We start from the raw sequence: 24,733 nt of genomic DNA on the forward strand, positions 1-24,733 counted from the left end.
TGGTTGCTGTGGTCAATGACTCAGTTTTACTGAGTGTCACGACCACTGCATGGGTGTTATGTCTCAGCACAGTATACATAGGATATATACATGTAATACATAGACATATACTTTAATTAATCTCTTTACAATTTATGGTTTCACCAACATGTGAAGCAATCATTCAGTATATTAATTTCCCAAGTTATGAAAGCTATTTTTGGAGACTCGGGATGAATGTCATTCCGGATGAACTCATATCGCTCTTTGACAGGACACTCCTTCATGAGCTGCTGTAATACTTCAGCAAACGCATCCATCTTCTCTGCGCCACAAAACGTGTTGTTTTAAACAGAACCCTCAAGGGGTTCCGGAATGAACCGTTACATTGGAAGCCTGGGAAAGGTCTGTCTGGACTGAACAGACACCACGAGCCTCCAACTTTGATGGGGGAGGACTCTTTGTAGTTGGCGTGGAGATGGCTTGTTAGTCAGTAAAAGTGAGGGCTAAATGGCTCCCTAACAGGAAGCTGTTTACACGGTGACGCTCAACCTGCCTGTGGCCCTCTATTGTCTCCTGCCCCCTGTCCCACTTCATTACCATTTCCATAAGAAAGGAACAGTAATTGCACCTTTTCTTCTGCTCTCCCTTCATCTTGAAGGTCTCTCCTCTTTCTCCTTCCCTCCTCTCTCCCTCGTGCCTTCTCTCTCCTCCTCCTCCCTCTCTTTTGCCATTTACTCTCTCTGTTGCTCATTATGCTTCGTGCTATTCGAGTCAGACTAGAAATCACTGTACTTTCAAATGAACTTTAGAGTTTCATGTTCTTCCAGAAGATAGGGTTAGGGTCATCTTCATCTAAGACTGAGTTAAAAGAATAAAAGTAAGGTTTAAATGAATAAAAAAATATAAAAATTGGCCTGAGCTCTCTTTTGACGCTGCAGAGGTTAGAGTTCACCAGACTGAACATGGTTTCTGCAGAGAAAGGAGAAAACAGAACTGGGCAGGGAAGGGTCCATCAAAGACAATCTGTCTCTCTGAGGGTTCAGTGTGTCTGACACTGCCCTGGCCTACAACCTGGGCAAGAACCCAACGAGACAACAATGGCCGGTTCATGTCATATCAAGTCTGTGATCAAAGGGTTCTACACAACCTCATGCTGTTGGTTGTTGTAAGAAAATATAAGTGTTATCAAAGTCATAAAGCCCTGACAAAATGCCCTACACCAGACTCATATTTTTTTATTGCCCCCCCCCCCCCCCCCCCCTCCACCATCCCTACTCTAGCCCGTTCTTCTTCTCTCACTTAAACTGCTAAGGGTGGTAACACAGAAACACAATGGAAAACAGAAGTAATCTATGCAGAGATGATTCATCAGCCTTACATGGTCCAGGTTTATCCATGAACACATGCAAACTCTCTCTTTCGTTCACTCTCAGTCTCTCTCTGTCACTCTTTCACTGGGTGGACAAAACCCTCTCTCTCTCTCTCTCTCTCTCTCTCTCTCTCTCTCTCTCTCTCTCTCTCTCTCTCTCTCTCTCTCTCTCTCTCTCTCTCTCTCTCAATACCCAGCAGCTCACATTCAAGTGCACAGGTTATAGGTGTACATTATTTATACATGTGCTTACAACACTCTAATTCACATTTACTGATGTCAGGTTTATTCGGAGTGCAACAATCTCAGTATTGTCAGATCCTCCAGGCTTTCATGTGATGGATAAGAAACTTTATAATAACGAGGCATCTACTATTCAGCATTATCATCAGCACTTATGATTAAAGGGAACCCTGCTGCTCCTGGCTAGAGAGACAGCATGCTTGTTGTGCTCCAGTCTGGGGGCAGTTGGGTTGGTGCATGCGGGGGGTGGTGAGGAGTTGGGGGAGGGGGGGGGGGACCCCCTCGGTGAGCTGAGCTGTTTTAACCCTGGCCCCATGTGGACCCTGACAAAAGACGGAGGGTGGAATCACCGTCTGCCCTATTGTGTGAGGGGGAGCCAACGAGGCTGGGACCTGGGTCTAGAGAGCAGAGCTCTGGGCTCCCAGCTCCACAGCAGGCTCCCTTACACCAGGCCTGTGTTTGCTTTACAGGTGACCTCCTCCCAGGTGACAGGAGCGATACAGAGTCGGACGGCCGCCTGCGACACGACAGTGAAGTTGGGGCTGTTTTACACTGCTCTGATTGGCTCTTTATCTCATGCCAGGTGTCGAGGTATTTTGGGTGACATCCCAAGATGCTTCATGTGTAGCAGTGACCTCATTATAGGAAGCAATGTGATCGCTGAAGTGGGTCAGGCAGTGAGAATTGAGGATTGGATATGAATCGCATCTCCTAAAGTCATTTCTACTTTCAGGAAGCCCAGCTACCCAATCTCTTTGAAAGTAAGGTGACATATCCATTGATCCCCTGGTTATCCCTGTCCAAACTGCCCCCCTCCTGTGTTTATGGCAGATCAGGCAGGAGGTAAACATCTGTACAAATGAGGAAGAGATGAAGGGCATAGATAGGTTTGGCCCGTTTAGAGCTCAGTCACATCAGAGGCAGATGTGTGTGTACCAAGCTGAAGTAAACAAGGACACCAAAGCTTTGATGTCACCGGTGCATCTATAAAAGTTTTGTCATCGACTCCCATTTCCTCAGTGCAATTCAGTGTTCTAACGTCGCCCTCTGCTGGTAGGAAATGTCAACCCCTCGGCTTGGATTTACGGCATTATGGCTCTCAAAGCAGGGTACAACCTATTTCTGTGACCAATAAAGAATTTAAAGAGTCTTAGTTAAGTGAAGGGACACAACAGTGTAAAATGATATATGAGCTCAGACAGAATTATCGTTTGTATTTATAAGTCACACGTCTACCCACAACAAAGCAGACAGATGACAAAAAAAAACGATATTTCTCCAAATTTGACATGTGACCTGCTCCTAATGAATGTCATACTACCTTTACCAGACATCACATGGTCATGAATACGAACCTGAATATAATGAGCACTGGACTGGTGAATGTGTGAAACAGTGCACAGCCAGGATGACGACCATGTGGTGTTTTATTCATGAGCCTTACATCAGCTGTAGACTCACAGTGATTTAACGGGAACATGAGTGCACTCAGACATAGGGAGGTAATCCAGGGGAAAGATTCCATCAGATGAGGGCTTCATGTGGTTGAACAAGCAATCAGTTCAGATGGACCAAGTATTATTTCCTAAATAATTTGTATTCCTCTTTCACAGGAGATAATACAGAATCAAAACCAGGATTTGAATGCAGATGATTTGCATTGGGGGAGAAATAGGATCTTGCGTTTTCAGATAACCTTGCAACCAATCACAAAGACACAATCATTATGCAAACACTGTACAATAAAGATGGCGCAAAAAAGGAAAATATTGACGTGTTCAGATCACAGAGGTTAGTCTCATCATCGCACCCTGTCTGATTACATTTCTTTAGTAAAGCTTGCGTTCATGTTTGGCAATCTTGTCTCTGCCTTTGTCCGTCTCCCCTCCGTCAGTTGGACACTTTCCTTCTCCTCAGTCTCTTTCACTTCCTCCAAACCATGACAAACGGACACATTAGCAGCCTAATTGCTAAGATTGCCAATGAGATGCCTTATGAGTAACCCAGACAGCCTCGTTCCAAATGAAAGCCGGGGCAATTTGCATGAGAGGTAATTGAATCGCCTGCAGTGAGGCAGAGAGGGGACGTGTCGCACTTTTCAGCCAACTGGCTTCTCTGAGAGTGGAGCTTGAAAAGCAATTTCACTCGAGGGTGGAATGCCAAGAGTTTGCTCTCTCACTCATGTAGAGTCCCCGTCTCTACAACTTCCCCACGCACTCGCACACCCTGTCCTGTTGCTCTATTGGTTGGCTGGCCCTTCTATGGGTTTGAATGTGAGGCCCTCTTAGTTCTGATGGACACACACAAACTAACAACAATCCTGAGAGAGGACTTGGTCACTGTATGTGGAATGCAGGACTGGAGTGGAAACTAAATTGTGTAACCACCGCTGAGTAGTAAAGTGCGATAAAAGAAAACACTTTATTTGTGAACTGAAAGGTTTTGCAGAGTGGATTTAGACAAGTTGTCCTTGTTCCTCAGATGAACAGGAAAAGCAAGGAGTGCTCACAGTCTAATATTGTATAGAAAAGAAGAAGAAAGATGTACAGCAAAGAATTGATGTCTGTCTTAATAACTTTCTGTCTTAATAACAGTCTGTCTTAATGACATTCTGTCTTAATAACAGTCTGTCTTAATGACATTCTCCAAATTCAAATAAGATACACACGGAAATTAAATCCCTAATGGACAGCTTCATGACAGTTTCACTATTACCAATCAAAGGAGCTGACAGGAGAAGTGATGTCTGGATGCATGAATATTCACATCTGCACGTGCACGCCACACGCCTTGATGCACACATACAAGGCCATTATAGATCAGTTTGAAGAGCACACATAAAAACGGCTGTTTTTGTCATTCTTGTACCAGTTGACCACTGAGGTAACCTGGCTCCCTGTCTGATGAAGCCTTCTTATAACCAGAGGCTACACTGCTATGTATTTTTAGTTTTAGTCTTGAACAACAATGAGGCTGATAACACTCCAAAAATTGAAAGTTTTACGGTGCCAAAATTAAAGGAACCCTCTGAATTAGCAGGATAATTGTACGAAGTCTCCTTTAATGGGCATGTCAGTGATTACCATCTGCCTCCACCTATTCCGTCAGAGGATTTGGGGGAGGGGGGCCGCCAAAATGAAATGTCAATCACATTCATCTAAACGAGTAAATTAGTGTGAGTGGCTCATTGTCAGAGTGAATCAGCCTTGACGTGACATCCATAACCTGTGGAGAACGACACTGCGATGAAGGATGCTGCGAATCACTTCAACCAGGGACAGCAGAGCGCAAGACAGATACAGGGAAAGTTTAATGAGAAGGGGGGGCAGAGAAGAATTGCGTGAGAGCATGCGATAGGCGAGTAGGGACAGCTTCAAAGACCTACAATGATCTCACTTTCGATTGTCCAAGCACATGCTAATGAGAACGCCTGATCTACCCATTCATTTCCCCATCGGCAGACCTGCTGTGGTACTGGCACAGCCTGTAGCCGATCCTTGAGCACTCTCCTCTCTCTCTCTCTCTCTCTCTCTCTCTCTCTCTCTCTCTCTCTCTCTCTCTCTCTCTCTCTCTCTCTCTCTCTCTCTCTCTCTCTCACCCCCCCAACACACACACACACCAACACACCATCTCTTTCACTGACATTTCCTATAGCCATGGAAGCAGACTCTAAATCAATGCAGAATTCACCCAGTTGGACGATTCATTTGTCCATGGGCCTGTTAACGGGAAGAATAAAGAGAGGGAGAACGTGGCAATAAATAATCTGACGCCTGGCCGTATTTATGCCCACAGCAATGGGTTTAACAAGGTGAGTAGTCCTTCAAGCAATATCCTAAGTGGCACTTTAGTCTTGCCTCCCTCCACACCCCTTGTGCCTCTGGAGGTTCCTTAGCGTGAGCTGGGAAATATTCTCTTGCTGCACACACACACACACACACACACACTCTCAGCTCACATCTATATTTATCCCAGCAGTCGGAGATATAGAAAACTTAAAATCCTTGTCCATAATTAAAGTTCTCAACCTTCATCTGACCCAGTTGTTCCCCGACTGTTGAGGACCAAATAGGAGCAGCCTAAAGAACTTTCCAGTCCATCAAATTCCTTTCTAGAACTAAATGTGGCCAACAATGTTGGTAAGCTTACTCATGGATCATAGTCATTGTTGGTGTAATTGTTAAGGAATATTTCACACTCATCCTTTCTCATTTTAGATGGACCTATCAAAGTCTTATTCGAATTCTTAAATTATATGATCATTATTATTCAAGGTCAATTACATATTTTATACTGTGGCTTTACAGCTAATTTCCCTGTATTGGAAAAGGAAGGTATTTCACAGTGTGTTGCAGTGGTTTGTCCACAAAGTGGCAGTCCTGAGCTAGCAATTTGTTTTGCGGCGCTGTTTTGTTGATTCCCACATTAAATCTACAGCTGTGGTGGCATAAATCTCTATCCTCAGACCCTTTATGAAATATCATTACTGCTTGGACACAAGCACTCCGCTAAGGCTGTCAAAGAATGTCCAAATTAAAAATACATGGGATAAGTTGATGAAAAGGGAAACTTCCTTTTGTACCTTCCCTGGACTCCTTGACATGGCTGTACCTACATTCTCTTCCCATTGCTTTCTAATCATATCAGGCTATTGTTCGGTTGGGCGAAGGGGGGGATAGTTCTATTTAACTCTTTCACAGTTTTCAATTACTGTGTCGTTTTCAGATTAAAACCCCACATTCTACCTGATAAATGTTATGGTTGGATCAATAGTGTTTTAATCCCCTGGAAAATCATCATTACGCTTATAATGGGCATGCATGGTCACATTACCCTGACCTGAAATCACCTAATGTAACAACAGCATAAGATATATGTTATTAGCCTCAGTATGGCGCTACAAGAGAGTCTACAAGAGTCTGCCACCATTGCCATAATAACAGATTTGTCTGACTCCCCTGTGATGGAATATGGGTGCTAATGTCACTCTTAGTGTTATCCCCCTCTATTTAGCAGTGTGTGCTAGTGAAATACCAAGCTATAAAGATACAAAGTTTTGGAGGCTGACACATTGTTTTTATTTCAATAAATATGAATATTTTTACAGCATTTCTGCTTTATTATTGATAGTGACCGTACGAGAGAGCCAGGAAATGGGAGAGAGAGAGAAAGGCGATACCATGCAGCAAATGAGCCAGGCTGGAATCGAACCTGGGCTGTGGTAGTAAGGCCTGACTCTATGTGGTATGCATGTTTACCCGGTTAGCCCACTGGAGGCCCCTGGCTGACATGTTTCTGATGTCAAACCTCTTCATTTGGTTTATTTATTTTGCACAAACCGTGTGTGTGTGTGTAGGGAGGCCACAGACTTAAACACAAGCCTGTTTCCATACAATAGGCTGGTGCTGGGGTCTCCGTGGTGAGCCTCTGACCTCTCCCTCAATGGGCATTGTGTCTGTGGACCTGCCGCCTCTTCTGTGGATCAGGGTGTAAACCGGTCTGGGTTTAACAGGCATGAAGCAGGGCAGACTAACCCAGGAAGAGATGCTGCTTGTCTGACTAGAGATCTCTGACTGCCCTCAGTCACCTGCAGGTCAAGGCAATAGAGTGAGCAAGTGAGTGTCATCAAGTGTGGGTGATAACCCCTGGATCTGTTTGCAACGCCCAGACGACATGGTGTTTGTATGCAGGCTTGTTCCCCATCATATCACCGCCCTGACTGTCTTTAAGTCTAATATCCCGTGAAAGCCATGTCTATCTCCAGACAATCCTCTTGGCTTAGCTTTGTGAATGACAAGCAGAGATTGGGGAAATGTATGGTGGGCCTATAGCATAAAGACAAGGAGATTAGTATGCTATGACCTGCTTTACTGTCTCCTTTGTTTTCTGTGTGCCGGTGGTATATCTGGGTTTGAGTGTGTGCGTGAGTGAGTGTACGTGCGTTTTTCATTCGGAATTCTTGCATGAAAGAAACATTATATATTTTGTTCAAAGCTTGATCAAAATATATAACAACTGCCTCATGCACAGTTGCTACCCTTAGACATCAATCTACAGCAGAATTCCAGGATTATGTGAAATTAATTCAGTTTTACCGGCCCATGGAACAGATGGCTATTTCATTCAAGACTCTGGGTAGTTTTGTTGCCTGGCAATCTCTACCCAAACCAAATCAGAGACCATAAACTGTCACTTAGGGGCAGTGGAATCTCGTTTCCACACGAGTCTAGCTATGAAAACGTCAGTCATTCCTCTCAAATGAAGGACGCTTTGCCCGCCCACAGCATCAGATCTCTATGCAAAATAGAACCTGGCTCCAAATTAATTGATGGTTGGGGTTTTATGCCAAGGGACATTTCACACTGAAGCTAAGGAATACATACAATTAAACAAATCGTCTCTACAAATCAAAAAAGACACAACAGTAAAACATTAGTTAAAAAAAGTTCTGCTTTTATAATTTATGAAAGTAAGGATATTGTAAACCGTTTTGTTTCTTTTTCATAAAGCCCTGGCAGAGACTATACCTTATAAATTATGTAGTGGAATACCATTTTTCTCATAATATTTGTTACATTACATTTAGTCATTTAGCAGACGTTCTTATTTGTGCACTAACAATGACTAAAAATGTGTTTTGGTTTTAATAATTTAATAATGGGCCTGAAATAACCCTCATTTTGATAAAAGAGACAAGTCTATGTGATTTCATGTAATACATTCAATCTAAGACCAAACTGTCTGGTTAAAAGGGCCTCTCCACTTTTCTTTCCGCTTCACTCTCTTTTAGTTAAGGCGGGAGTTTACAGGAACAGCAGGCAGGCAGGCCTCATCACACGCGGAGTTACACAGGAATGCATTGTATGTGTTAGAAAGGCAGGACAGTGAGGCGAAATAGTGCCTAAGTTCATTAAAACCGGTAAGTGGACAAATACAGACACAATTCATAGACCCCCGTGAAAGACTGAGCACAATAATATATTCCTTTTGCGTTTTTTCTCGTGCACCCATTTGATATTCTGTCGTTCAATGCTTGAAACACTGTCACATACACGCACACAAGTGAGCTGCGGAGGAATCTTTAAGGTTGTCAGTGTGTGCCTCGGTGCTGAAAGCACACACAGTAAATTGAAGCTATAACCGCCTGCAAAACCTGGAATGGATTATGATTTTAATCTACTAGAAAAACATAAACAGTCGAGCACCAACCCTTTATACATTGACGATTCCTGACAACATGTTCATAAAGACGTTTAATTTTAATTCTGTATCATCCTTTACTCTCTATTTAACAGTTTAACCTGATTTCTGTGCCTTGGTTTGATGGGATCTGGATTGTTGTACTCTGACCTCCAGACTCAGTTGAAACTGAACTGTGTGAAAGCTTGACACAAACAAAATGCCTAATGGTGAGGCCTTCCAGAGAAGACAATTGACTGATACAGCTGAAATACTTGTGTGGGAATAATTATTGTAACCTTCTCGCTTTACACTATGCAGTTCCTGCTAAATGGGAAAATGTTGATCTAAGATTATAAAACAAATTAAAGTGTTCGACAAGAATAGTTCCTTATATATGAGGCGTAAGATTATATATAAAGCGTGAGATTAGAAAAAATAATTATGAACCCCATTTAATGATAGGCAATGTTATAATTGAAAAATAGAACAGAAAGTGCAATTAATAAAGTATCGTAATGGAATGTTACTGGACAGATAAACTATGTTATTAAATGATATCACAACATTTTGGTTGGTCTCAAGTGTATCTACAAACACTATCAAAGGTTGAAGGCCAGAACACTCTGACCACTCACTTCCTAAAATCATCGTATGATTCTAATCCAGTGACTATTTGGAATGTGTAGTAAAATCAACACACCTCTTATTGGTCGTCCCCATGCTATGTGAGCTTCTCTGTCTCCCAGTGCATCAAAGCCCTGCTTGAAAAGGTACACGTTAAAAGGGCGAGCGAGACACAGTTTAATCAAACCTTGGGGTGCCACTGTGTTCAGTGTCAATGTGCCACCGTTTCAAAGAAATGACATATTAAGGAGCACAATGCAGGAAAGATGAACTCCTTTGGAGTGGTGGGAGCCTGAAACAAGCGCACATGCCCCACTCTTGTTTTTTGAAAGAAGGCTGTCAGCGGGGTAGTATTTGGCTGACATGCTACCAAGAAGATTTCTGGGCACACTTCAAAGAACTTTCCCCCCACTCAGTTCAGCAGCAAGCTGAAAGCTGATTCATTTCTTGTTTCATCTAATGGATCTACTCTTCTCTGTACTCATAGTTCACTGCGTCGTGTTTATCATTCGAAATCAGTATTTGAGGTCAACATTGCCATTATCTAGACCTGGACTCTGTTGGCCTCAGTCAGTGTGGTTGTTTGGAGCCATGTGGCTCTTCGTGGTCTGATAATACCCCCGGCTCTCCTCAGGCCCCCTTCTCCACTGTCACGTCTGGTTGACACAAAGTGCTGCCACGGTGACGGGGCTTACCCCTCCCTTGAAAGCCCAGCTGTCGGTGGTTACATAATAGCAGGGCCTTGTTGGGCTCGCCGGACGGCTTTGTGAGCCTGTCACTGAATGTAATTGTGGGTAAGATTAAGCGGCGGGTCAGAAGCCGCTGGTAAGGGGTTCTTACCTGGTCTCCTGCAGAGAAAACAAACCTACTGACTCACAGAAACGAGGACTTAAGCATCTAGCCCAGTGTTGTTCCCTTTTTGTCACACTTAGCTTTGTGTTTCTAACTGATATTTCTTGTTGATGTGCTTAATTGTCGGACTCAAGACCTCCGAGGGACACTGTCTGCTGGAGCTGCCCTGCCCTGAACTATCCTGGAATGCTGAATATCAGATCATGATATGACTTGGTGTATCAATAAGGGCATGACACAGCAAGTTCCTTTGTATAATTTGAATATGGGCCATTTGTATGTTTGTGTCTTCATATTGGTAAGATGCATGTGATTAGAGTAAACAGTGTTGGATAACCATGTCATTGAATCTGTGAGGTCTGATGTGTATTGTAAATTGAATGCCTTTAAGGGTTGTTTACCGTGGCAACGGCAGATTTAGTTTAAATGAAGAAACAAGGCTGTTCAGAGAAGTAGTTCCAAAGAGGAACTGTCTGGCTCATAGTAAGCCACCTCTCAGATTGCACAGAATGTTTTGAAAGCGCTATCCAGTTGTCCATCTGTGAGCTAACTGTCATCCCCTGGGTTTGAGGCACACACTCTGCCTGTGCTAGCAGTTGCATCCACGCTCCCTCCTCTCTGCCTCCCTCCTCTCTGCCTCCCTCCTCTCTGCCTCCCTCCTCTCTGCCTCCCTCCTCCGTTTGATCCAGGCCAGCTTTTTCCTCTCTCTCCCGTTTATAACAGGGAGCCAAGCCTTACATTAAATCTGTGTTTCTGCATAACCGGCCTTGTGTGTGTGCTTTTTTTTCTTCTAGTCTGCCAGGCCTCCTCTCTTGCGCTTTCATGCAGTGGAAGTGCCTTATACAGGCAACCCGAGTCTACCTTCCTTCTCCCTCACTGTTCCAGCTCCTCTGAGCACACGGAGACAACCCCCCTACACACACAATGTTACAGTTATATGATGCCTTCGTTGTAATATGTTCAGTAAACACACAGTTGTTGTGACCCCACCCCCATCGCCTTCCTTTCCCTCCAAGCCGTCCCTTTAATATGTGTTTACATTACTGCTCTTGACTGACAGATAGTGGTTTGCTAGGGGTGGGGTCTATGCCTCTGATCCATTATCTCCGGCGCCTCCTCCCTCTTTTCGTTCTGTTTTCAAATTGCCTTCTGTGAGAGAACAGAGCTAACAGGCTGTAATAACTGAGCCATATTCCCCCACCCCCTCTCCTTCCTAGACTCGAGTCTGATCTGGAGACACAGGACGGCAAACTGCTCTCCTTGGTGTCTGAAATGAAACATTGCTGTTGTCCCTGGCTGTGTTCTAAGAACTTGCTTTATTGTAACTGCCTCAGCGAGGATTGCGTATGTGGCGCCTGCTGCTATCAAAGGGAGGAGATATCCAAATCTCTTTTTGAGAAGCACTCATCCAAATCCTCCAGCAGAAAAGTGGGTTCATAGAAAAGGCACAGTCACACTATATTTGTAAAATAGAGTAATAGTATTAGTTTCAATTCAGCCAGTGGTGGTATTCACCCCTTCATGTAAGATGTCATTTGTGTAATGTTAATGAATGCATACTCACCCCTTCAGTCCAGGCTGAAGCGTGGACTCAAATAAACAAACGAGCTAATCAGTGTTTTTTTTCTCCATGGTTCTTCTTCTGGAAGCGCTTCTGTGGCATACCACGGCGACACATGCCAAAACAAAAACCCTTGGTTGGCTCTCCAATGTGAGCGTCATGCCTTTGCCAGGCTTCACACTGCAGGCCCGTGCCAACCTTTTTATAAATGCCCTATTTGGCATGAGCCATGTTGAGCCCAGCACGGGCTCAAGGTTCTAGTTCAAATATCCTTTCCAAATATGAACACGTTCCAAGTCTTAAATGTTCCAAGTATGATAGATAATGCTCTCTACATTGTAAGCTGGCTGGTCATATTCACAGGAATCCATGGGCTGAGGGACCACCACAGCAGGACCAACAGTTAAGACAAAAAGGTAAAGTCGTGTACAAGACTGCCTTATTTACATTTAGCAGACGCTCTTATCCAGAGCGACTTACAGTAAGTACAGGGACATTCCCCAAGGCAAGTAGGGTGAAGTGCCTTGCCCAAGGACACAACATCATTTGGCACAGCCAGGGAATCAAACCGGCAACATTCTGATTACTAGCCCGATTCCCTAACCGCTCAGCCACCTGACTCATCTCGTAGTATAGTCACATGTTACCCCCATTTCTGTCTGTTAATCTCAGAGGACTGGCCTAATGGGCCCGTGTGGCAGCTGCTACATTGTCTGTGTTTACGGTCTCATTTCTAGGTTTTCAGATAGGAGGTGTGTCCAGCCAGCCTGACAGCCAAGGAGCAATCTTGGCTGAATGTGTCTCTTTCATCAGCATTTCAATGCAGAGATTTTAAGATACCCACCCACCACCACCACCCTCCACCTTGTCCAGAATCCCCCCCAGGCCAATAATTAACCCAGGAGAATGGCTCCCTTCTCTCAATACTTCTTTGGTCCCCTATCTGGCCACCTCCCCGCAGTGATGCTACAAAGCCAAGCCAAAGTTTTGTTGTCACAGTTGACGGGTGGGTGGTGCGGGGACCCCCTTCTACCCCCAGCATGGGAGCCAGAGGTCATTCCTGAAGTGTGCCGCCCCATGCGGGGGTCTGCCCTGTCACAGCTGCACCTCTCCTGTGGAGACGGCGGAGGATGGTCACCAGAGAGGAGCCCTGAGAGGAGGGAGCAGCAGGGGGTTGGGAGCCTGTGGGGGGCCTGGATGGGGCCCCAGAAGCCACGTGGTCCTGCTACAGGCTTCCCAGCCTAGTCCTCACACCACCACACCAGGTTTTCCTCCTATGCAGTCCAGTATTAAACTGGCATTGGAAGTCAACTGTGACTAACGTCATTTGTGCTTTCTTCTATTAAAATCTGAAATGATCAAAAACATGTTGTGAGCCATAGAGGCCAAGGTCCTGAAAGGTTGGACGGGTTGTGCAGCATGTTACTTTAAAGTTTGGCAAATATTTTAAAGTTGCGCCATCTGTTGTTTACTGTTTTTACCAATGATATTTGGATGTATGTACAAGCGCAAGAAACATTTCCCCAAAGTGACAATACAGTATATCGTATCGTAAAACAGCCTTGTGTATCTGTTTTCTCCTCGTCTACTGCAATACTGTCTGCTTTCCCATATACTCAAAACACAAAATCAATTGCACAACATGCTGATAATATAATACCAGTTTTTTAATTTCTCCTCATCTTGATCCTCTGGGAGTCGTGGCAACAGAAAGATCCACTTAAAACGATAGACATGAGGCACAACAAAAGCACGTTTGTAAACAATAAGCTAACATAGAGGAACAGGGTGTGATTCAGCTGGCAAAGACAAGTACATTCCATGCTCATCACATTGCCTACTGTATACCGGAACCCGTTTAATGGGTTATTTACGTTCAGGAACCCTGTCTTCTTATCTGTGAAGAGCAAATAGCTTGGTAGGAGTATCAACTTGGACAAGAACTCTATTTAACTTGGGCGTCCATGTTGAATCAATTCATCTTCTCTGGCTGTCATAGTTTGAATTGATATGCACAGCTCCAGGGCTGGTCTAAAAGTGGCACCTTAATCAGTCAATCTGCACCGTGTCAATACTGTTCATTTTGACACATTTCTTCCACAGCCCATCCCACTGTCCTAGAGAAGACTGCCCTGTTATCCACTCAACAGTCTGTGAACTCTGGAACCGCTTTGCTTCAAGCATTTATTAACGACATGGAAACACCTCCTGAATCTGTCATTTAGATGTATTTGAATCACCTTAGATGTATTTGAATCACCTTAACATACATGGGAACCCTTTACTTGCAACATATGTTGCTAGTAAAGCCCACCATGAATGTTGAGCGCAGGAAAAACGGTTTGGACAGTTCTGTGTGCAGTTTATAGTCACGCTTGATTCTTTCCTGTTTGGCACTGTAGGGTGCTGCCCACAAGTCGCCTTCTCATCTTTATTTTGACCCTGCTGCGTTTCTCTCCATCCCTGTAAGAACTGCTGACAGCGTGCACCGTGTGATTTTCTTTCTCCCAGGGACTTTGAGTGTCTGTCGCCAGAGGAATGGGAATGCACGATGAGCTCTGTGACCCAGTACGGACCAGCTCCCAGTGTGAGGGCAGTGATGAGTTCCTACTCCACAGAGATGAGCCCCTTGCATTTCTCTTCTCATTCATCCCTTCAAAAAAAAAAAGGATTGCAAAGGATCGAACACTTTTCTGTCCTTGTGAGGAGGACACCACATTTTCTAAGTGCTCTTAACCTTGTTACGCTTTGTTTGGACCAGGGGTCCTCCCCCACTAATGCACACACACATACTTTGAGAAAAGGATTGTCTCAAATATGATGTCTGTGTGTCAAGCTCTGGCTGTGGGTTTTTCTAGAATGTTGAGAAAATGTCTTCCACCCCTGTAAAATGAATCACCATAGACAAAAAGTATTTATCAGATGAAAGTGTAGCAGTGTAACCTAAATATGTCCTATTAGCTTTGTATTGAAAGCTTGTCAGGGTGTATAAAAATCTCTGAGGCAATTTCAACATTTGGGGGAAAGAGGATTTCCTTTTGGTAGATACTGTGCAGAATATTAGAATCAGACTGTCGCCATGAGAAGGATTCCTTAGCATCTCACTGTAAAGCTCCCACTGTATGACGCGAAAAAAAACATGCCAGGGTTGAATTATTATTATTAAATCAGCCCTGAAAATGATGACCAAGATGATATCGCTTTGACTACTTGAAAGACAGGAAGTAAGAAGGATCCAGATCATGTGACAGATGCTTTTTAATTTTATCAAAGCTTTATGTGTTGGCCCCATTGGCCTCCCTATTGACTTTCTTCTAATAAAAGGTAGATATCATTTTCATATAAATGTCATGTCTTTATGAGATAAATTTTTTTCACCATCAGCGGTTTCTCCTATCTGGATTAAATGTGTTATGATCTGCATAGCCTGCAAGAGGACTGGAGATGATACCATATGTGCACAGGTTTCACACAATTTTATTACACCAATAATGAACAACTTTAAAAAGAAATTGAAAAGGTGTTTGTCAGGTAAACGTGAACCAAGAATGTTACAGGAATGTACATAAACTGTGTGGAAATGAGCCGGACGCCGACTGGAGTTTGTAATGTGAACTTACTTCCTCTGCACACTCCATACTAAGCGTTGCCCTGCTGCCTGGCAACCAGCTGGACAAGACCCAACTACACTGTGTTTGTGTGTGTATGGGTGTGTGTGACAGAGCAGTGTGGGAGTGTCAATAATTTATGTGTGAGTGTGTGAGTGTATGCTTTTTTTTTTGTGACCAACGTGGGGTTTGTGTGAGCTTGAGATTATGTAGGGTTTGAAGTGTGAGTTTATGTGTGTGTGTGTGTGTGTCTTTTTAAGCAAAGAATGTGTGTGTGTGTGTGTGTGTGTGTTACTGTTTCTCCAAATTCAACCCCTCTCTTAATAGGAAATTCCACTCCATATTATTGGGTTGTCTTAGCGATTAAATGGCTCCATTCCCAGACTGAGTCCATGGGGATGAAAAAAATGTTCTCAATGATCTGTCATCAATTAACTTACTTAGGAGTGACATTTTTACTGTTTTGTGGAGTCAAAAAAAAGATGCATTGTGTATGAAAGTGTCAAATTTTTTATACAGATTAACTTTATGACAAATATCTGGCAGTAATTCATTTTTTATGGCAACAAGTCCTCCAAGCCAACTTCTTATTCGCTTGATCAAAAAAGGGTATGCTTCTGACTTCCAATGTGTGGTGGTTCCTGGGCTTGGTAAACCAGGGAACAAGTAGATGTCCTTATTTTCCTTTATAATGCTGTGAACAACTGGAGTGAGGTTTCCTTTACAGACATGAAAGAACACCATATAACACCATATAAACCATGATAATATCCATGCATCAGCCTTTTCCTCATGAATGTTCCTCTAAGTCACAGTTGAATAATTTGCCCAATTGCTCAGCCATTCATTCCAAACGCTGACATATTGGTGTTCCTTGTGGCTTTGTTTATGGTGTTCTTCTTTTCCCCAGAGACCTCTAATCAATCTTTGATATCAAGTTAATAAAAAAAGTTGCTGGCTGTGGGCCCCTGCTTGGCCTTGCTCCAGGGCTGCTGCTGTGGTTATTGTGGAGCAGACTAACCCAGAGCCCAGGCTGAGTGATGCATCATGGCCAGGCTCACAGGGAGGTGACGGGGAGGTACAAAAGTAAACACTCTTAAATCATCATCTTGGGGCAGATGGAGAGCGTCACATGACCCAAACAGAATCAGAGGCAATGGAACTGGCAAGTCTTTTTAATTTCGATATGAGGTCCAACTCAAAGTGTGATAGGATGTGTATTTAAAAAACTAAAAAGCAAGTTCCTGCTCTGCATCAGCTAACATAAATGCTTAAGGACAAATTAAAGTAATGGCACAGGTTATAGGACAGGCCTTGATTAAGTTTTATCATGCTGTCTGACAAAGAGTGGTAATCAACAGTATATTTTAAGACATATCACATGTTTCATATTGCATTGGGATGAACCCCTTGCATGACAAACACCCTGCTCCACTTCAGACACATTGAACATTGATAGACACCTACACATTCAAGTTCATGTTTTTACAGTGTAAAGCCTCCCTATTCAGACATGTGTGTAATTCAACCAGTGTTCTTTTAGGGGCCTGGAAGCTTGAGAAGGGATCCAACAGAATATTGCAGATTTTGTCTTCACAAAAGCATTCTGCAGCATTCATTGTCTCCACTGAATGTAATTTTTTAATTTACATCTTTGTGTCTATACTATATACAGTATTCTGGATAAAAAAAATCTTTAAAACCTTTTTTGTCATGTTTTGTCCCATGATGAGGACCTTTTCCATTTCAGTTACTGCACACTGCATTACGAGTGTTTAGACAAAAGACGAAAACCTGTTTTTTTTTTTTAAAGCCGGCCTTATGAGGTGGGAATAAAATAGGGAAAGATAAATGAGAAAGAGAGAGAAAGATCCCTACCCCCTTCTGACTGCCTCTGTCTACATTCTGCCAGAACCCTCCTCCTAGCCTAGATAGCAGCAGCTGACCCCCACCCCCACACCTCCCTTTAAACATTCACAAGCTGTCTCTCTACCCTTAATGCACACAAGGGGGAACAAAATTCTAAACTCAACTTATACTAAGGGGACACCCTTCGCTGTCCACTGAGTGAGAAATGTCAGCTTGGCAATGTAGCTCGCCGCCAGAAAGCCCTGCATTGTAAAGGAAAAGGGCTGTGCTGAGCTGTGTGCTGCTTTGCCCATCCCCCACGCTCAGATAGCAAAGTTCTGCTGCTTTTGCAAGCAGTGAGGCTGCTGCTAGGAGAGAGCGCGAGGCAGGCAGGCAGAGAGAATGAGGAGAGGGGGTGGGGAGAGAGAGAGACTAGCAGAGTGGGGGAGAGCGTGGTTGTTCTCATTTGATTATTTACTTTCTGCTTTCTGTAAACCTCTCTTATATTATCCTGGCTATTCTATACGCACTCACGACACATTTTATGGTGACTTTTACCACAAGTATAGCATTCTGTGTTAGATTTCAGTGGCCTACACTGTTTTTTTTTCTCCCTCACTGTGTTCTCTTTTTTCTATTTTCACTTCCTGCTCTCTGACTGGCTCAGTCCATCCCCCATCCTTCTTCCTTTTCTATCCTTCTCTCTCTCTCTCTCTCTCTCTCTCTCTCTCTCTCTCTCTCTCTCTCTCTCTCCCCCCTCTCTCTTTCACACACACACGCACAAACGCACGTATGCATGCACAAAAAACAAGCACACACACACACATATAGGCTGTAATTTCATGCTTTCCTTTCCAGAGATCAAGCTCTGCTGCTGTTACTCCTCTTATTTGCTCTCAGCACAAGAATGGAGTCAAACACCCTTACATTATGACTTATGAATATTACATAGAATAGAATAGAGACAAACTTAAAATAACTGTACTGTTAATGAGAAATGTTTGCATTGAGCAGGCACTGAACCCTGGATCCCAATGAAGATGCTATAGAAATGGCAATGTTATTATCACTATTAATGTGAACATCTTGTTGACATATTATCATGTGTCTAGACACATCTACTTAAAAACTGAATGAGTATTAGAGACTATATAATGCAAACCTTGCAAGCATTTTCTAACGTTAGTCTAGCATTAGGGTTACAACAATGAGAAATGTAAGACATTATGGTCACACAATATATAGACTATGTTATTATGAATTTGTATGTCTGTTTACTAAATGATCCTTTCTAAATGTTAAATAAAACTAGTCTACAGCTTCTCGTGGCAGCTTCCCCATTTAGTCCTACTCCGCATATTGGTACTCCGCTCCGTCTTTTACGTTTGTCTGAGAGCTTCAGTAAAATGGCTGTGTCTCGCGGAGCCTCGTGCTGGTTTGGTCGGTTTCTTGCTCATACTCTCGTTCTGTAACAGAAGCCCCCCCACATTTTGTGTCGGTTGATTTTATTCCCAGGATACGTATTTATATTATTCCACTAACTTTTCAGTCGAACCTGAGTCGGGAGTGGATGCCGGATTCGGTCCGGAGGTAGGGGGAATGAACCGGGATACGGGTACATTGTTATAAATAATTGTATTTATGTTCAATGCTATTCAGAGCTTGATTGTGAGTGACTTGCTGTGAGAGGGAGAGAGTAATATCATGGCCGCTCAGGTCGCTAGCGTAGCCACTCTCAACACTAGCCCGCCATCCGAACTAAAAAAACCGGATCGGGACCCACAGGAGGAGTCGGTACCGGGGGAGAAACAACATGAAAATAAGGAGCCGGGATCTGACAGCGGATCTCCGGGACAGAAGGAACTGCAGGACGGGGCCGCTGGTGGAGATGTAGGGGGAGGAGGGGATCCTGATATGAAGAACGGGAACGGGAATTCGTCCAGGGTGAATAATAATAATAACAGCCAGAATGATACGGGGGGACCTGAGGGGAATAACCATCCCGGAATTGGGCATCACCACCCGGGGCCCTTTCCTCCACCTCCTTACGGTTACAACCAGCACTACAGCCGGGCCCCTTTTCATCAACATGGCGGACAACAAAGCCCTGGCATGGCAGCTGCAGCGGGGCCGGCAGTGCAGCCAGGCAGCATGATGGACCCATACCCACCCAATTCGCATGAACACGGCTTCCCTAACCATTACAACAATTACAGCCCATTTCCGAATCGGACTCCTTATCAGGGCCAAGGATACGCCATGAACTCCCCGCGTAATAGTCAGCCTCCGGCGGCTGGGGGGCAGCCAGGCAAGCAACAGCCACCAGGAGGAACTACAGCTATGGCTGCCTCTTACAATAATCAGAGGTATAACATGGGGAACCCACAACCTACGTCTACCCCTACTTTAAATCAGCTCCTAACATCTCCTAGTTCTACAAGGAGCTACCAGAACTATCCACAAGGAGACTATAGTAACCAGGAAGGGGCCAGCAAGGGACCAGCAGACATGGGCAGTAGCCAGTATGGTGGGGGCCATCCGGGTTGGCAACAAAGGAGCCACCATCCTCCTCCAATGAGCCCGGGAAACACTGGACAACCTCTAAATAGAAATCAGGTAAACTTCTCTTATTGTGCATATCTACTTTGAACAAGTTATAGCCATTACACAGCTTTGGGTAATGTCAGAGGCTTCTATTGCTATGGACCTGCCATTGTCTATGTGTAGCTCTCTAAAATGGCTGCCTCTGTTATTTCCTAACACCAGCTCCTGAAGAGCATTTAAAAAGAAAAATAAGCTGTATCTGCGTCTAAAGACACAACTTTCTGAGCCAAGGTGAATGGTGTGATTCTTTGCTTACTTGGGGCGAAGGGGACAAGAGTTTGCATGGAGTAATTGAGGGCTAAATGTGATTTAATGTTAGAAAAGGCTGTGCTTTTCAACCTCAAGTTGTGCCTTATAGCGCTAATACAAGACAAATTGTTGTATGTAACGAATCTTTGCTGAAATGGCTTTTCAGATGTGTTCACGTAAAAGTTTGTTGAAAGGGTTCTTATCAATTTATCAAATTACCAAGATGTAGCCTGACTAATAACTGTTTGTTGAACGATACATATGACTAATTTGCAAGCCAGCACAGCTCGTAAAGAAACGCGAAGTGTTCCTTTCGCTGTCGGCTGTTTATCACATAACCCAAGTTGCAAAATTGTATCTGCAGTAACAATAATGCATCGTTTGATTATTATCCCGATATTGCTACATTGTAACGAAGAGGGGTGTGTGTTCATTCCACCCTGTTATTGCGACGTTCTTTCCATGTGCGCTTGTAAACACCGCAAGTGATTTGAGTAAGTGCAGATTGCTTTGCTTTGGGATTTGAATTATGGAGGTAAAATCCTTCTGTCAAAGCCAGGAGACAGTTGGTCTTAGGTTGACATGCTAGCTGAGATCTGATTGGCTCGCCATCCTCTGCTCTTGGCCATTTATAATTGCATGTAATGTAACGCTGCAAAACCTTAAGCTTGCTTATTTTGACTAGTTTGTTTATGTCAAAGATACAAACGGATTTATTTTTCAGTTATTTAATATTATCTTTTTTTGTATTTGTGGGAATAGAATATACATATTATTTGATCATATGTTGTTGTACTTAAACGAACTAGGCTACTAATTGTTTGAAAAAACATAAACGTTTCTCATCTTATCCTTATTTGTTGCATTTAGCAATATGTACGTTGTATAAGCCCTACTGCAGTAATTTGCATGATTTCTGTAAATCCCACTTGTTTGCAATTCTCGATTCAAATGTTGGCCATTTAAAGGATCTCCGCAATATGTCTGCATGTTAACTACAGTGTTGCTGTTTAGTATGTAAGTAAGTCTACAGACAATCTGGTAAAAAACCTAGCAGTAGTGTTCTGGTGTAGGCTGACTCGGGTACAGCTAAGAGAGTAGGTGTGGCCATTTACTTCAGTGGAGAGCTGCGTTGCTGGCTGATCCCAGAACAGTAGTTATTGAGGCTAGAATATCTTGAGCCATGTGAGAGTGAGTCTGACTGGCTGCAGTTGTGTTTACAAGCAGTCAAGGTGTCAGCCAAGTGTCACCGCTTTGTTCACTGGGTTACAATGATGACTTTCCCATGCAGTGTGTAACCATGTCAACACATCTAACCCATATTCTTATCTTGAAGATTGTGATCCACCTGGGTGCACTGCAGTAAGCTTGTTGATGTATTGACTTCAGTATATCTTCTAATATATTCTTCTTGATCTGAGCCAGACCGTAATTAAGATGTCCTCAGAATTCATGTTTTTGAATGCTAATAACAAAGGTTTTGGTTTTAATTTGTGGGGAAGTCAAAAATGTGATGCCTATCCCTGTTCAATAATGTTGTCCCTGGGCTCCTCCTGTCCCCATGGAAATGTTCTACCGTTGGGGCTATCCGTCTCAATACATTTTCATCCTTTCAACTGATGTTTTGAGACTTCTCTTCAGATTTAGCTCAACACATTTGAGCAATTTACTGTACATTGCTGTTTGGGATGAAATCACACACAGAAGAATGCATAGGGGGAACATTTAGAATGATATCCTTGTAGGAACTGTCGACAAATGATATCACATGGTAAAACAAAATCTGTATGTTTTAGGTTAGGAATTTTCATTCGAAAAAGAGGTATTTTCTATTTAGGAGGATGTCTCACTGGCAGAAACAGCATTTCTTTTTTTAGGGGAAGACTTCTTCAAATCACATTGTTTCCCTGCCCATGCAATAAGTCAAGTGTCCTAACTATTTGGGAGACTTGAACAGGCCTTGGTTGGTCTCATCTGAGGACATGGGCAGATCATACCAGGCCAGACGTTCGGGGCAAGCGTAGATCTGGGCTTTGTAGGAGGAAAGTTGTCTCTGTGGTTTCAACGTTTGATTCCGGGTGACCTGATGTGGGGCAAAGTCCAGCAAGGAAGCTTCTCAGAATGTCCTCTGCTCCAGATCTGCCCTGAGGAGACATTTGAGGCGGTGATGCTTGAGTCATGTCAGGGTTTCGCTCATCCTGAGGCTTGTTGAGTGGTGGATCCAGCAAGTCTATAATGCTGAGGAAACTCAGCTTTGTGGGAGATCCAGAGAGGGAGAGACTTTCGCCTCTCCCACTTCCTCGGCCTAAATGGCCTTGGCTCCGCCATTGAAAGACGAAGGCTCTTTTGTTAATTGGAGTAAACGTGCAGACCTAAAGTTGGGTATGTCCCATCAACAGATGATGGGAGAACACTTCACGGTTCCGTTTTGGTCTCATCCACCCACCTCCTCCGTTGGCCAGGGAGCGCGTGGATGCGCTGTGGCCAGAGGAGTTGTGCCGATGGTGGGGGAGGAGAGGTGGGCCTGGCCTGAATGGGCCCTGGCCTGCTTTCAAGGAAGCTCCCTGACTTCTTAGTCTGCACTGCTGAGTAATGATTCTCCACATGCCACACGGACAGCATGCTGCCTCACGGCGCTCTGTTTGTGTGTGTGTGTGTGTGCGCGCGCCCTGTGTGACAGGCTGATCCGCGTGTGTGTGTGAGTAAGAGAGGGAGAAAAAGTGTCAGTGATACCCAGGGGAGGGGGGAGGGGGAGGGGGGGGGAATGTTTTTGTGAATGATCTTTGGCTGGCTGTGACAGCTGTGTGTATAGTGTAGGCTCATTTATTTGGTGATGGGGTGTGGAGGGGTGTTCCCGGTGGATGCCTCCAAAAGCTGCACTGACCTGCTTGTGCTCCAAGTGCCATCAGATACCCGTCTCCAACGTAATGCCAGACGTGGCCGTCTCAGAGACCCCATCTTTTCTCTTTCTTTTTTCTCATCCCTCCTTTATCACCTTCTCTTTCTTAATATATACTTATACATTATATTTTTCAGTGTGTCTCTGCAACTTTTTGAGTGTCTACATCTCTCTTTGTCCCCCTAAAATAAAAAATAAAAACTTGTTTCAAATAATGTTGGATGGTACATGCTAGCAGTGGACCTTTTGGTCTAGATCTAACCGGACATTCAGATGTGCAAACATATTCCAAATCCATCAGACTTTTTCTCTTTTGCAGTGTTTGGACAAAATGTCAAACTGGGCCATATTGGAATGTAAGGGTAATTCATTTCTTTTGACATTTACCTTTAAAAATGCTCCAGATTAGCATAGTAATATCCCCTTCCAAGCTGGTATGTGGCTGCAGACTTCATTTACATGACGTATGGCGTGTGTGTTTTATGAGGGAAAGTGGTTAACCTTTAAATGGGGGGGGGCTGCAGAGAGCAAACGGGGGTTCAGCTGTTGGTTGTGGGAGGTAGAGATGGATGTTACCTCCGAGCTCTCACAGAGAGCCCTGTTCACCTGTGCTCCACACGCTCCCCGTGTTGGCCTTTTCGCTCCACCTCAGCATTTGCATGGCAGTGGCCCTAACTGTTGCTTCTGGCAAATTCACCTGTTCAACGGTCCTCTGTGCTGTCAGTCACGGCTCTTTGGAGGCAGTCACCAGATACCCCAACGTTTTCTTTAGAAGAACACCCCAGTGTGTGTGTGTGACGGGTCTTTTCGGTCTAGCAAGGCGTACGTCAGGGCCGGCGTGGTGTGAGCGAGCCAGCCGCTGACCCCCGGTTCTCCAGTGGCCTTCCTCGGCCTCTGCTCGTTCAGAAGCCTGGGGTTTTTTTGGGCCGCAGCAGGGAGCGACACACTCACGGTAACGGCTCGTCGAGGGCGGTCCGGCATCATCAGCGACTTCAGCACGAGCACCCAGCGACGACATCCGGGCCCCACCGAGTCACGTGACCGCTCCCGCTGTGCGCCTCGCCGCCCGAGTCTGGTCTCAGTCCGTTTGGAGCTTGTGGCGGGACTTCCTTCCTTTCCCTTCTCTCTCGTCTGGAAGGGGAATGCAGAGGCTGAGCTTGAAGATGAGACAGGTTGACACGCTACTTCCAGGGGGGAACGTTCGCTGGTTCCTCAGTGTCTAACCTGACACCACCCTGAAAGACCTGAGAAGCGTGCTCTCCTCCAATCTTCAGAAAGGAGACATTTTTTGGAGCGGTCCCTGAAATATCGGGCCTGGCAGTTAGGTCTTTAACCTGGTTAAACCTGTCGAGGTCTCGTCAGTGTGCGGACGGCTTTATTACCGTGACTACTCGGGTTGAGCTTAGCATGCGCGGTGGTCTGCTAGCTGCCTAGCAGCATGCTAGGCTCAGCATCCCAACAAGCATTGCCGTTTGGATCCACGTTTTGAATAACCAGCCCTGTTAACTTTTGGTTCCGTAAATTTGGCCTGCAGCTATCTAAATTGATTGGGTTCTCCCTCTGTGTGTGTGTGTAAGCGCTACCTTTCTCTCTTCCACCCCTCCTTAAGTCTTCAGAATTCTGTCAGAACAGCTGGGGGAACATCTGGGTGAGTAAGTGTGCGGAGCCTCTCCACATTGACTGAGAACACAAGCGGCCCCCCCCCCCCTCCC

The 24,733-nt window shown here is 44.4% G+C and overlaps 1 protein-coding gene across 4 annotated transcripts in view; it reads left to right on the forward strand.

Moving 5' to 3' along the window:
- Nucleotides 1-18,686: 18,686 nt before the first annotated feature.
- arid1ab (AT-rich interactive domain 1Ab) overlaps nucleotides 18,687-24,733 on the forward strand; it is a 33,665-nt gene continuing 27,618 nt past the window's right edge. For 3 of the 4 annotated variants that reach the window (XM_062446249.1, XM_062446251.1, XM_062446250.1), the window contains exon 1: nucleotides 18,688-19,885. In XM_062446249.1, the coding sequence (XP_062302233.1) occupies nucleotides 18,974-19,885 (912 nt within the window). In that variant the 5' untranslated portion in view covers nucleotides 18,688-18,973. Of the gene's footprint in view, nucleotides 19,886-24,733 lie in introns of all 4 variants that reach the window. The other variant, XM_062446248.1, reaches the window with a different exon arrangement.

This window comes from Osmerus eperlanus, chromosome 20, assembly GCF_963692335.1.
Source record: "Osmerus eperlanus chromosome 20, fOsmEpe2.1, whole genome shotgun sequence".
NCBI classification, from domain to species: domain Eukaryota; kingdom Metazoa; phylum Chordata; class Actinopteri; order Osmeriformes; family Osmeridae; genus Osmerus; species Osmerus eperlanus.